The following is a 12,619-nucleotide window of genomic DNA, read 5'->3' as shown; positions in this document are numbered from 1 at the left end:
CTGAACCGTGCTGGCTGGAAGTGGGTGGACACATTGGGTGGAGTTAGTGAAAGTGGGTGGACGTCACGTGATGTCGTTAGGCGGTGCAAACAGTGACATCAGTGATCTTTTAAGCGGTAGTCTCACGACCCGGATAGTAAACAATAAACATGGAGGACATGGAGTCGTTAGTGTTGCTGGTCTTGGTGCTGTGGCTTGTTGTCACCAACAACGCCAACAGATACTGGCAAGAGCGTATAGATGAGGCGAGGCGCATAAGGCTTCAGAAATTCTCGTAATTCGTAATTCTCCTTCTTCCGGGTTTACGGTGTTTACAGATCCCAGCGTGCTCGCGGGGCGTGTGTGGGCATGTGAGGACACTCCTCCTCACCAATCAGTGCACAGGGGAGTGTCTCCTCACGCCCCCAGCCTCACTCAGCTCGGTTTGGCTTGCTTCAGCCCCACTCCAAAACCGTGCGAGTTTTGGGTGCTAAGCAGGGCTGAAACGAGCTGAGTCGCGCCGCTCTGAGGTAGTCGAAACGCGAGCCGTGTCGGGCTGAAGTGAGCTGAAAAAGGGTAGTGGAAAAGGGCCATCTATTGACCGGAGGTGTGAATGTGAGTGTGAATGGTTGGGCCATTATTAAAAAATGTTCTGTTTCCGGTCCACCGGCCGGGTGAGTGCTGTTTGTGCGGTTGAATTTTTTTTTTTTAACGCCGGTTTTTCGACATTTTTTTTCGGGTTCGTAAATCTAAAATCGAACTTGACATTTCCGCATTCCCAGGGCTTTCCACTAAGGCTCATACTAGCCAGCCATGACAAATAAGTAGCCAGCCGGGGGGAGTAAACACAAAATAAACTCCTGTGCTCGCAGTTCCCAGGATTAAATGTATTTTCCACAGACCATTTATTTATTCACTTTACTCAAATACAAAGTAAAATGGCAGTAAATCTTCTTTCTTTTCTTGCGTATTGCATCATGAGGCGTTCCTGGCTTGTAAATCTCTTATTTTCGGTGCATGACACATTCGCGCAGCTGAGCATGCTATGAATTAACAACGACAACGGTCTGCAGTGGGGCGACACAATTACACACTCAGCCAACATTTCTCCATTTGTGTATGAAAATACACTCCAACCACTCAGTTTGGGTTCATTTACAACCAACGGTGTCTTTTGATGCCAGCACGTAATTGAACGAGAGAAGACTGGTTTACCGGAGACAAAATAAGCGTTATCTCTGCTTCTGTTCCCTCCGACGGCCCTGACACACTACTGCCTCCGCCGAGCGCGCGTGCACTCTGAACTGAATCAGCTCTGCGCATGCGCCGTGCGGCACAAAAAAAATGGCAGCCACCATGAAGGAAGGAGATCCGGAGTTTTCAAACATTTGCTTAAGTGTGAAATCGCAAAATGGTATTCTAGCGAACAACAAAATAGTAAAGATTCAGAAAAACAAATCATTCAGTGATCATTTTAATAGTGTAATTTCATCCGAACTAGGCCTAACGCTCGATTTAGAACTACAAAAAGTCCGTGTGTCAGACATTTTAAGTACCTTTGTAAAAGTTTTGCAAATGTTGCAGTCAGCATTTAAAATGCTAACTTAAAGTTTTTGTACAAGTTTCAGTTGATTAAACTGTCATTTTATTAAATGTGTCTGCTTTTGTAATAAAGTACTGAAAGAAAAAGCAAACACAGCATTGCGATTTCTTATCCATATATATATATATATATATATATATATATATATATATATATATATATATATATATATCAGGGCTTTGAACTGGTTCAAGGAACAAAAACGAAAACCGGGAACTTTTTCTATTTCACATGGAACAGAAACAAAACCAGAAACTTTATTATTTTTTATGTTCCGGAACAGAAACGCTTATTAAAAATAATGGTAACCGGTTAATACCGGTTTTTATTTTGTTCCTCAAAGTTTCCGTAGCCTACAAATAAAAAAGTCATTCTTCTCCTGCGCAAGTTTCTATGACCCGCTGGGGTTCACTTCCTGTGTGACGTTCGCTGACTGAATGGAGAGCGCGGGAGGGTGGACTACTATCACGTCTCCACATCTTAAATAAGAGGTAAATATTGCAGTCTATCGTTATTCAAAAACGTCAATTTCAAACACGATATCAATATATTTGTCCACGTTAATGAGAGGCTCGCGAACATTAAATGACGTTAACCTCTGTTAGCCTATCAATGCATAGGGCCTGACTAGCCTTTGGTAACACACTAAACGAATTATCTTTCATTTTTGGCACTTTTTCTGTTTGTGTAGATGGGAAGACATACTGAGAATCCAAATCGCCAACATTTGAAATAATAATTGTTTTGAATTATTTCTTGTCTTATTTAATGAAGGTTGTAATAGAATTAGCCTACATTTGGCTTAAGCTGGATGAGACAGAGACATAATTTTATAGCCATTTGTTAAACAGCTGGCAGGAAACGTAATTAACCGTTCCGGGAACGAAATTTTTTTGTTCTAACCGGTTCGGGAACGTCTATTTAATGGTGGAACCCAAAACCGGAAACGTTAAAATTCCGTTTCTGTTCGGAACGAACCAATAGGAAAAAAATTCTGGTTCAAAGCCCTGATATATATATATATATATATATATATATATATATATATATATATATATATATATATATATATATGGATGGCCTTGTGTCTCTCTGTGTGTCGCCCTGTGATGACCTGGTGACTTGTCCAGGGTGAACCCCGCCTCTCACCCATAGTCAGCTGGGATAGGATCCAGCCCGCCCGCGACCCTGCACAGGATAAGCGGTTATGGATGGATGGATGGATGGATGGATGGATGGATGGATGGAACACCACAACTGTAGTGATCCATATTAAGTCAAGAACCACTCAACTAAGTAAAGAGAAATGATATCCATCATTACTTAAAACATGATGAAGTGTCTTTTAATTAATAAAAATATAGAAAAAACATTGAATTTGAAGGTGTGTTCAAGCTAGCAATAACAGTGTCCGCCTGTGACATTCGTGTGACACGCGGCTGCTAACGTCTGACAGGAATAACACGCACACACCACCAACCACCAATTTTTTTCCTTAGATTTAGTTATAAAATCAATTCTAAGCTTTCATTAACTGATCCACTGAATCTCTGTGATGAATACGGGTTTAAAGTCTGGAATTGAAGAAGAGGAGGAATACTCGGTCAGTCATTGTGGTGGTGGTGTTTAGTCTGCGGTTGCATCAGCAGCATGCTCGGTCATCTCAAATGTTTGTCTTGACTTGTTTTGACTCAGTGATTTGTGTGCATTGACTGCAAAAGTTATGCATCTTTCAGTCGAAGCACATCCGTGTCCTATCTGAAATAAACACAGTTTGTCTTTTATTACACTGCAGAGTGTTGTAAATGTAGGGGAAAAGCAATGAAAGATAATGTGGGCCGAGTTGCTGCATTATTCTCATAATGGCCCCAATTTATCAGCTCTTGACAGGGGTTTCTCGCAGTTTTGCAGCTTTGTAGCCTCTGACAGGTCATAGAGTGAGAAATATGCTCGTTCCGTCTCTCACGGAGAAACTTGGGGATAAAATGCTGATTATGGTGGATTATAAAACTGCAGACTTGTATAATGCGGATAAGAATAGTCCCAGAATGACAAATTGTGAGGTAGCACTCTGAGGACGGTGAGGTTAATTACACAGACTCTTCAGATACTCTGTAAAGGAAACGAGACTCTCTTAGGGTTTGTCCGAACACCGTGAGAAATCTCCGAGCCGTGTAGTTAAAAGAAGCGACGAAGAGAGCCGGCATTTGAAGTCCTCAGAGACTTAGCGACTTTGATCTGGTGAAAACGAGAAAGTGAGCCGTGTAAAACCAAGCAGACTGAAACTCAAAAGGTTTCTAATCCTTTATAAGTGCTCATTTTCCCAGCTGAAAGTGAGCCAGACTCTGATATGAGCTCAGAAGGCTCCCTCTGAGTGACTGTAGATTATTCATGTCTGTTTAATCTGTTCTTTTCACTTTGGGATCAGATTCATTTGTCCACATGTCTCTCATCTCTGATTATAGGATTATAGAGAGAGAAAAATTATTTAGATCTACATAGCAAAACAGTGTATGCATACATCGAGGATATTACACAGTTGCGTGAAAATATGAAGTTTATCTTCGAGTGAAATATTTTCAACACAAGAAGATAAACTTCATATCTTCGCACCACCGTGTAATGTTCTTTATATTATATGGGCACATCCACAAAAAATATGCAAGTGAATCAAAAGAATTTTAATTTTGAACCAGTTCACCATTTTGACAAGTTAGCAAGAAAACGCTGGGAGTGACGTCATCGGAGTGAAATATCGGGAATTATTATCTATGCAGGACACTTTTTCGATGGAATAAAAGCACGTGTTCTATTCCCTTCTAGCGGGTTTCATTCATTTGGTTTGATAGCATGCAATATTGTTAGCATATCGCTATGTCACTCTACCCAATGGAGAATGAGCGTTGAATATGGTTTACGATATTGCACGGTTGTCAAGACAACATGACGTCACACATCAGAGACGGAAAACTTCTGCGCTAGCGAGTGAGCGACCGTGACAATTTGTAAACAAACATGCAGCCGGGTTTGCTTCGTTAAAAAATACGTTAGATTTTGAGAGAATTTTGAAAGAGAAAGACGCGTTGAACACCTGAAAGGAATGTGTACGTATTATAATAATAATAATAATAATAATAATTATAATAATAATATTGGCTGGCTTTTTTTCATCATGGATATATTCCATTCAGCTACTTGTCTTCGACTCGATCAGTATCGTGCTAGCTGAATGGAATGCATCTGATAGACCATACAAAAAAAGCCAGCCAATATTATTTAACTATGCCACTCAGATCCGTGATGTATGACAATTTGTCGATTTCCTTGCAAGTGACAGAGATTTATGTCACGGTTTTGGTTCTCTGAGCTACTGATTAGAATGTCATGAGTTCAAGCACCAGCAAGCTACCACCGTTGGACCCTGGAGCAAGACTCTTAACCCACCTGCTCCAGAGGCGCTGTATCATAACTGACCCTGCGCTCTGACTGCAGATTCCTAACAAGCTGGGACATGCAAAGAAAACACTTCAACATCCCAACTGTCCTTGTCATATTCAATTATAATACAAATACAAACGCCTGTATTTTCCCAAGTCTGATATTCATTTGAGTATAATCTCCATCACAATCGGTGTCAGTGGTTTTAGGGTGAATCTTAAGCTTAGATCCTTGCATTTCATCCCAGGTTTTGTGTGTGTGTGTGTGTGTGTGTGTGTGTGTGTGTGTGAGACATCCATGATGCCAGTTGTTGAAAATGAGCCTCATTTGCACGGTTCATTTGTTCTCCTTTGTAGAGCCAAGCTGAGGCGCACTACAAAGGGAGTAAACATGCCAAGAAGCTCAAAGCTCAAGAGTCCACGAAAACTAAGCAGAAAGGCGGAGCTGGCTCAGACAGCAGCACCAAGCCAATCAGCACTGGTCCGTCCCCTGCCCCCGCCTCCTCGGTTATGGTCACTGACAGCACTTCTGACCAATCAGGTTAATCTCAACCTTTGTTCTCATCACCTGTTCTCTTCCTGTCCTCACTGTCTGTAATCCTGCATGCTGTGTGTGTGTGTGTGTGTGTGTGTGTGTGTGTGTGTGTGTGTGTGTGTGTGTGTGTGTGTGTGTTCTTGGATTGACTACTTCTTCCCTTGCTGTATATTTGTACACTGTGTTTTCAATGAATCGGTATGTTTCCATCCACATGTTTCATAAAGTTTCACCAAAACGTGAATGGGTAAGACTATTCTAAATGACAAAAACATTCACACACCCACGCACATCTTGGCACAATCTGGCATCACCAGTCCACCTACCACCTTATTTTTTTTTTGGTAGATGGGAAGAAACCAGAGAAAACCCAGAGGTCTTGTTTGCATGCAGCTTAAAGCATCACTGAGCGCTTATTTCACCTCTGTAGACACAGTTAGCATTTTATTCGCGCTTATTAAGAAAAATTCTTCTTGTTCAATTGGAATAAGCTGCTTCTTAAATGTTTTTGTTTTTTTTCCCCGTCTTGTCGTTTAAGCCATTTTCTTAGGACTTCTTCCATAAACTTGATTTGGTTCATTGGCTTTGCGTGGCTTGGCTTAAACAGAGCTTAACCAGGAATTATTACAGTTATATAATGATGCTTGGTAACTTCTGCAAATTTATTGATATAGTTAACCACACACACACACACACACACACACACACACACACACACACACACATCTTCCTAAAACTGAAAATAAGATGAACATTAAAAAAAAAAATTATGAACGAACCATAGACTTGGTGTATTTATACACTGACGCAGATATTCATCACTACTTTGAAGGTGCTGTTAGAAATAAAGTTTATAAAAGAACAGTAAATCAGCTTCTGGGAGCAGACATGCGGAGGGATGTGAAATATTCACACTTCATTTTTATGGCTGTGGGTGTAAATGGTGGTTAATTTGAGCTTTTGGAAGTGGGGGAGGGGTCTCGTGGTGCCAACAACGTAGGAACAGTTCTGTTAAATTTATGTGTTATTACAAAGTTCTCAACAATGATATAATGGAAGTGTGATTAAAACTAGTTTCTGATGCATCTGTTTCTGTCCTCAGGGCTTAATTTAGCACTTATTGTTTTTCATTTTTGGCATCAGAATCATATCAGAAGATCTTTTCATTTTTTTCTGGCAAAGATCCATGATGCAATAAACTATCAAAATGAACATGTCTTTGTTTAATGAGCAAATATTACATTACATTACATTACATTACAGGCATTTAGCAGATGCACTTATCCAGAGCAACGTATACAACATACCCAGAGCAGCCTGGGAAGCAGTTAGGGGTTCGGTACCTTGCTCAAGGGCACTTTAGCCATTCCTGCTGGTCCAGAGAATTGAACCAGTAACCTTTTGGTCCCAAAGCTGCTTCTCTAACCTTTTGGCCTTGGCTTCCCAGTGAACATGAAAGGAAGTGAAAACATTTCTCAATAAAACTGCATGAAAACTACACTCCCGGCCACTTTAATAGGAACGTGTTGTTGGTTCTAAGCTCCCTGTTCTTGGCTGCAGGAGTGGAACCCAATGTGTTCTTCTGCTGTTGCATGCTGAGATGCTTTTCTGCTCACCATGGTTGTAAAGAGTGATTATATGAGTTATTATATCCTTCCTGTCCATTTCCCTCTGACCCTCTCTTATCAACAAGGCATTTGTTTACTTTCCACCCACAGAACTTTCGCTCGCTCACTCACTCAGTGTTTTTTGTTTTCCGCACCATTCTGTGTAAACTCTAGAGACTGCTGTGTGTGAAAACCCCAGGAGATCAGCAGCTTCTGAAATACTCAAACCTCATACTCATCTGGATCAAACCAACACCCATACCACAGTGAGAGAAAGAAAGTCACACTTCACTGTGAGATCACAGCGTTTCCCATTCTGATGTTTGAACATCGTGAACATTAACTGAAGCTCTTGATTTGTATCTGCGTGATTTGATGCATCGTGCTGCTGTCGAGGGATCGGCTGATTACAGAACTGCAGAAAACAGCAAGTGGTTAGGTGTACCTAATAAAGTGGCCAGTGAGTGTATATTAGCTTATTATTATTAGAGGAGCTCAGCTTCACTTGTACAGGTGCACATGCTCCTCTCCGTGGCTATGACATAAACGACAGTGGAAATGCACTAGGTACTGTAGCTCCTGCACTGATATTTCTCAGTGTAAAAACAGCTCATATAATTAGCCACATTTGGAATCTTGGCCAAAAATGCCGTGAATGTAACCAACCAGATCTAATGCAAGTACAGATTTGGACAGATGTGACACAGCTGCATGTTCTGCCCCATATGCCTGTGATACGGTTTGAGATCTGCATGAATTGATTGCTGGCATTTGACGCTGGTATGTAGGCCAGATGAAACTGGAAAATTTGGGCCATCAATAATCTTTTCTGGGGCACAATAAATCTAACTTATAGTCTTGATTCTGATTGGTCAGAAGGTGCGGAGGATATTAGCTCTGGCAACAGAGCCAGATGCACAGCGCTCTTTCTAATACATTGTTGTGTCTTGTATAGTAGCAGCTAATTCACAGGGACTTGTATGGCAGAATGTCCATATAATCTGAAGGTTTTCTGTAAGGAGATGATGTATCCTGCTTCAAACAGGGCTCTGTGATACCGTCAACAGATCGGATGCCATGATTTTCTTTCAATCGAGTCGCAAAAGGTGGGTTGCATCTGACATCACATCCACCTCATTAGATATGCAAGACATGAAGTGGTGGTCAGCTGAGCTCACTGTTCACAAAGTGCTACTATCACTGGGGCGCCTCACTAGTCATTAAAATGCCAGACGCTTGCGTTGTTTTGCGCTGTTCGAATCAATCAAACTGTGAAACTGCTAAAAGTTTCTTCTGGGTTCCCTGTTAAGTGATAAAGGGTGAAAGAGCAAAGGATTTTACTAAAAGAAGACAAGAAAGGTGGCTCTTAAACCTTTCACTGCAGTCAAAGGGAGCCGAGTCGAAGAACGCTCGAGTTTGCAGTGATCACTTCATGAAAGGCTTATAAACTCCTCTGATAGATTTAGTTTGGATTCACAAATCACTTTTCTCACCATTTTCCGTTATTTTGTGATGCTTTGAAGTTCAGGAGACGCTCAAGTCCTCATGTGTTTTTGTTTGCTATTGGATCGCGGTCGCCATATTGTAAACTAAACTAACGCGTACTGTATGTTCTCACTTTATCAGGATGTCCGAGTGATCTTTACAGGGACGATGATGTAGCTTGGGCTCCTACACTGAACTAGAGAGATAAGATCATCGAGACGATCCACGGAAACACAAAAGCAGAGCTCACGAGTGAACGGCACGAAACTGCTTCCCCGGCTGTGCAGTCACAGAGAGCTGTGATAACTTCTCTGTCCTGTTTCACCAATCCCCAGGACTTTAAAGGGGTTTCTGTGGATCTTTGTGAATGATTTATCTGGAGAGAAGAGCAGGAGGATTGAGAGTCAAGTGGCTGTGGTTTGTTTTCACCCGATACTAATTCTTGTAACGTCCTAGCAGCCATCGCAAAAACGCGTACAAAAAGCCCAGAAATTCCTCCTTACCCGGGTAAAAACAATACAGGATTTATCTTGTAGTGTCCTGATCCCCAGATCTTTAACCCAGCCACATATAAACAGTTGTTCTCCTCCATGCTCTTCCAGGTTTTCACCTGTGTATCCATGTAGAATGATGTCTGCAACACCAGGTAGTTTGAAATCTCAGGGAACTCAATGGATGGATAATTTTCCAAATTGTAGGAAAAATCCTTCTTTACTAGCGTGTAAGGATCTAATCCCATCGCAAAGAGCAACTTTCTGAAGGTATCTTGACCGTACATTGGCCTCTAAACTGCTAAAATAGTTGGAGACAGTTTCACTCGCTCTTTACATAAAAGGAGCCAAATTGGTCACCACCACTTCATTCACCGGAAGTAAACTCGCAAGCAAAAGTCATGTGACTGAATGCAGCCTATACTGTATGTTGTTCCAAATGGCTCATTTGGCTCAAAAGTTTGTTTTCCAAGAGCAAATTTAATGCACAGAAGTGTGACTAGACAGTCAGATTTCAAACTTCAAGGTTCTGAAGCTTGTGCTCAGGTAGATCTCTGAATGTACCTCGGTGAAGTGTCTGAACATGACTCCCTGTCACTTATCACTTGTCATACATTGTATTTTTCGGAAGCTCTGTTTATTCGCTCGCTAAGGATTTAGCAGCCACTCAAGTTTTTCAAGTTTTCATCCCAAACCACATACCAGCAACCAAAATGATACCTTTCCACTGATTGCCATAGAGCCTGTTGGTAATAAGCCATTCGTGACATCCCATTTAGCATGATGGCATGTGGTTGATTCATAGTCTGATTCAAAGAATGCAAAAATGAGATCTCCGCCCGCCCTTCAGAAGTCTCGCTTATTCATCCGCAGACAGATTGGGATGCTGTACCTTTTTATTACTCATTACTATGCAGCATCTCGGCACGAATCAGGCCAAATGAACATCATGCTGGTTCACAGATGGCCCGTGGGTCCTCGCTGTCATAGCAGCTTCTTAACACCAAGCTCCAGCTCTCTCCCAAAGGCCTGATGTTGCTACTGTGCTTCATCTCAGACCTTTAGGATACTTCATACAGAAAACCTGAAGGGACAGAATCATGCAAATAGCTCCAGCCGTTTCCACAAGAACTTTCTCTTTATGTAACCTCTTAAAGCATGGCATAGCGCTGTGCTGTCTGTAGATGAAGCCGTCTCTGAAAGGTGCGTCCTTTTCTTCAAGTTGTTATTCTGAGATGCACCGTGACATTGTTACAGCTTCAGGTATGTGTCAGATAAACTGTGTATAGCAGCAGATGGGATAATTGGATACGAAGTGACCTGTATAGTAGGCTTACCTAACAAACTGGCGACTTGCCTAGAAAGTCTTTGGTTATTAAGTTCATTTCAAATATTGTATCTTAATGGATTAACTTTTAAATGGAAGCGCAAGTTACAAACGCAGCTGTGGTCTCATTTCCAGAAAAAAAAAATGCATGACGGTCGTCAGAGGGCTAGCTTACTTCACTGTTGCTGTATGAAATGATATGACTTTATTATTTGTCTAGGCTACGTTTGACTCCTTAGTCAACAAATAGTCGACAAATGTTCTATACATTATGAACAACCTGTCAGGTGACTGTCATGAACAACCTGTCAACAACTCAGCACTGTGTCAAAAGTGTTTATGGTTGTTGGTGTTTGGTAGGTAATTTATTGCTGCTCTAAAGGCTCTATAGACCCACTCTCCATTTGTCTTCCACTTTACATCCACGTTAGGATGTAAAAGCCAGAGAAGTTCACAGGATATCTGGTTGAAACTATCGATGAGCATCAGGATGCAAGAAGAAGCTTGAACACATGGAAGTGACCCAAATGTGTAGGTTCCTCCTCTACAATATCCAAAGGATCCGCCCTTTCCTCACCACCAGCTCTACTCAGCTCTTGGTCTAAGCACTGATCCTCTCCCACTTGGACTACTGTAACTCTCTCCTTGCTGGCCTTCTAGCTTCTACCATCAGATCCCTGCAGCTCATCCAGAACACTGTAGCTCGCCTGGTCTACAACCTCCCTCGTTCTTCCCATGTCACCCCTCTGCTTGCCAACCTGCACTGGCTACCCGTTGCAGCTCACATCAAATTTAAAACATTGGTGCTAGATTACCAGGCTCTCAAGGGGTTAGGGCCAGCATACCTCCAGAGTCTGTTCCACCCCTACACACCAGCTAGAGCTCTACTCTCTGCGACTACTATTCACCTGGCCCCTCCTCCTCTCCGCTCCTGCCCAGCCCACTCAAGACTGCTGTCTGTCTTGGTTCCTCGTTGGTGGAATGACCTTCCCATTGAGGTCAGAACTGCCAACTCCTTGACCACCTTCAAGCGCAGACTGAAGACTTGCCTCTTCAGGCCACACCCCTCCCCTTCCTCCCTGCCCACTCTGTAACTGCGTATCAGTCTTGACCAACCCAAGCTGTGTTCTGTATAGCCTGGGGTTAGCTGTTTTGAGTTCTCTATTTATACTTTGTACGGATGTTTTGTTCCCTTGGCTGTTGGTATTTCAACAGAATATTACACTCGGTTTTGCTGTCACTTGTTCAACGTTCTTGTCAAGAAGTTCAGCACTTCGTGTACCTGACTTTTGCACTCGTTGTGCGTTGCTTTGGATAAGAGCGTCTGCTAAATCCATGGAATGGAATGGAATTGAATTCTAATGGAAGGCTTTTACTTTCATGCTGGTGTAAGCATGCTTTCATATACGGTATGAAGCTCGCTGGAAAAAAAAAAGATTAATTTACATGAATACATGTATTTACATGCTGTGTAAGGCATTCACATCGTAATTGCCTGGTCAGGGTCACGGTGGTTTAGATTAGGCAAGTAGTTTCTTTTTATTTTAGGAAATTGAATCAACTAAGTTTGGTAGATTGTGTTTCAGGGCAAGAGTGGAAGGATTCATGTGGTGTTTAAACCTTTTCGGTTTAGACCACACCTTAGGCTGCTTTGGATATAGACAAATATTCCGAGCACTAAATACATAGTGTAACATTATACAGCTAATTCGTGCAATCTATTGCTCATGATGTTTCGCAGACCATTTGTATACTAATCTTGCTGTATTTTATGACATGTTGAAAGGTAGATAAATATAATTTGACGTTGTTAAGAAATAAGAATAAAGGCCTTTAGACACCGGATATGATACGAAATCGCGATGCGGAAATGAGGATGAAATAGAATGCGAAATATAAAAACTTTGCGTCAGACTTATTGCGCATACTCTGTGTGAATGAAAAATTTTCACACACGGAATATGCACACTGGATCCCATGCGACTTGATTCATAGTTTGCGTTCTGTTTCATGCTCATTTTATGTTGGCTTCGTTAAATATCCTAAATGTTTGACCTAAGACCATAGTAGCACATCAATGACAACAGTAGCAGCTCTGATCGATCCCCTCTGAATGGAAGCTTCCAAAGTTAAAGAGCAGGAGAAAACATGCTGT

The 12,619-nt window shown here is 41.7% G+C and overlaps 1 protein-coding gene across 10 annotated transcripts in view; it reads left to right on the top strand.

The window, feature by feature from the left end:
• znf385b (zinc finger protein 385B) overlaps nt 1-12,619 on the top strand; it is a 520,848-nt gene that overhangs the window by 479,873 nt on the left and 28,356 nt on the right. For all 10 annotated transcript variants that reach the window (XM_060928955.1, XM_060928957.1, XM_060928953.1 and 7 more), the window contains one exon: nt 5,377-5,560. In XM_060928955.1, coding sequence (XP_060784938.1) covers nt 5,377-5,560 — 184 coding nt within the window. The remainder of the gene's footprint in view (nt 1-5,376; nt 5,561-12,619) is intronic.

This window comes from Neoarius graeffei, chromosome 9, assembly GCF_027579695.1.
Source record: "Neoarius graeffei isolate fNeoGra1 chromosome 9, fNeoGra1.pri, whole genome shotgun sequence".
Classification (NCBI taxonomy): Eukaryota; Metazoa; Chordata; class Actinopteri; order Siluriformes; family Ariidae; genus Neoarius; species Neoarius graeffei.
This window is presented reverse-complemented; position numbering and strand designations above follow the sequence as displayed.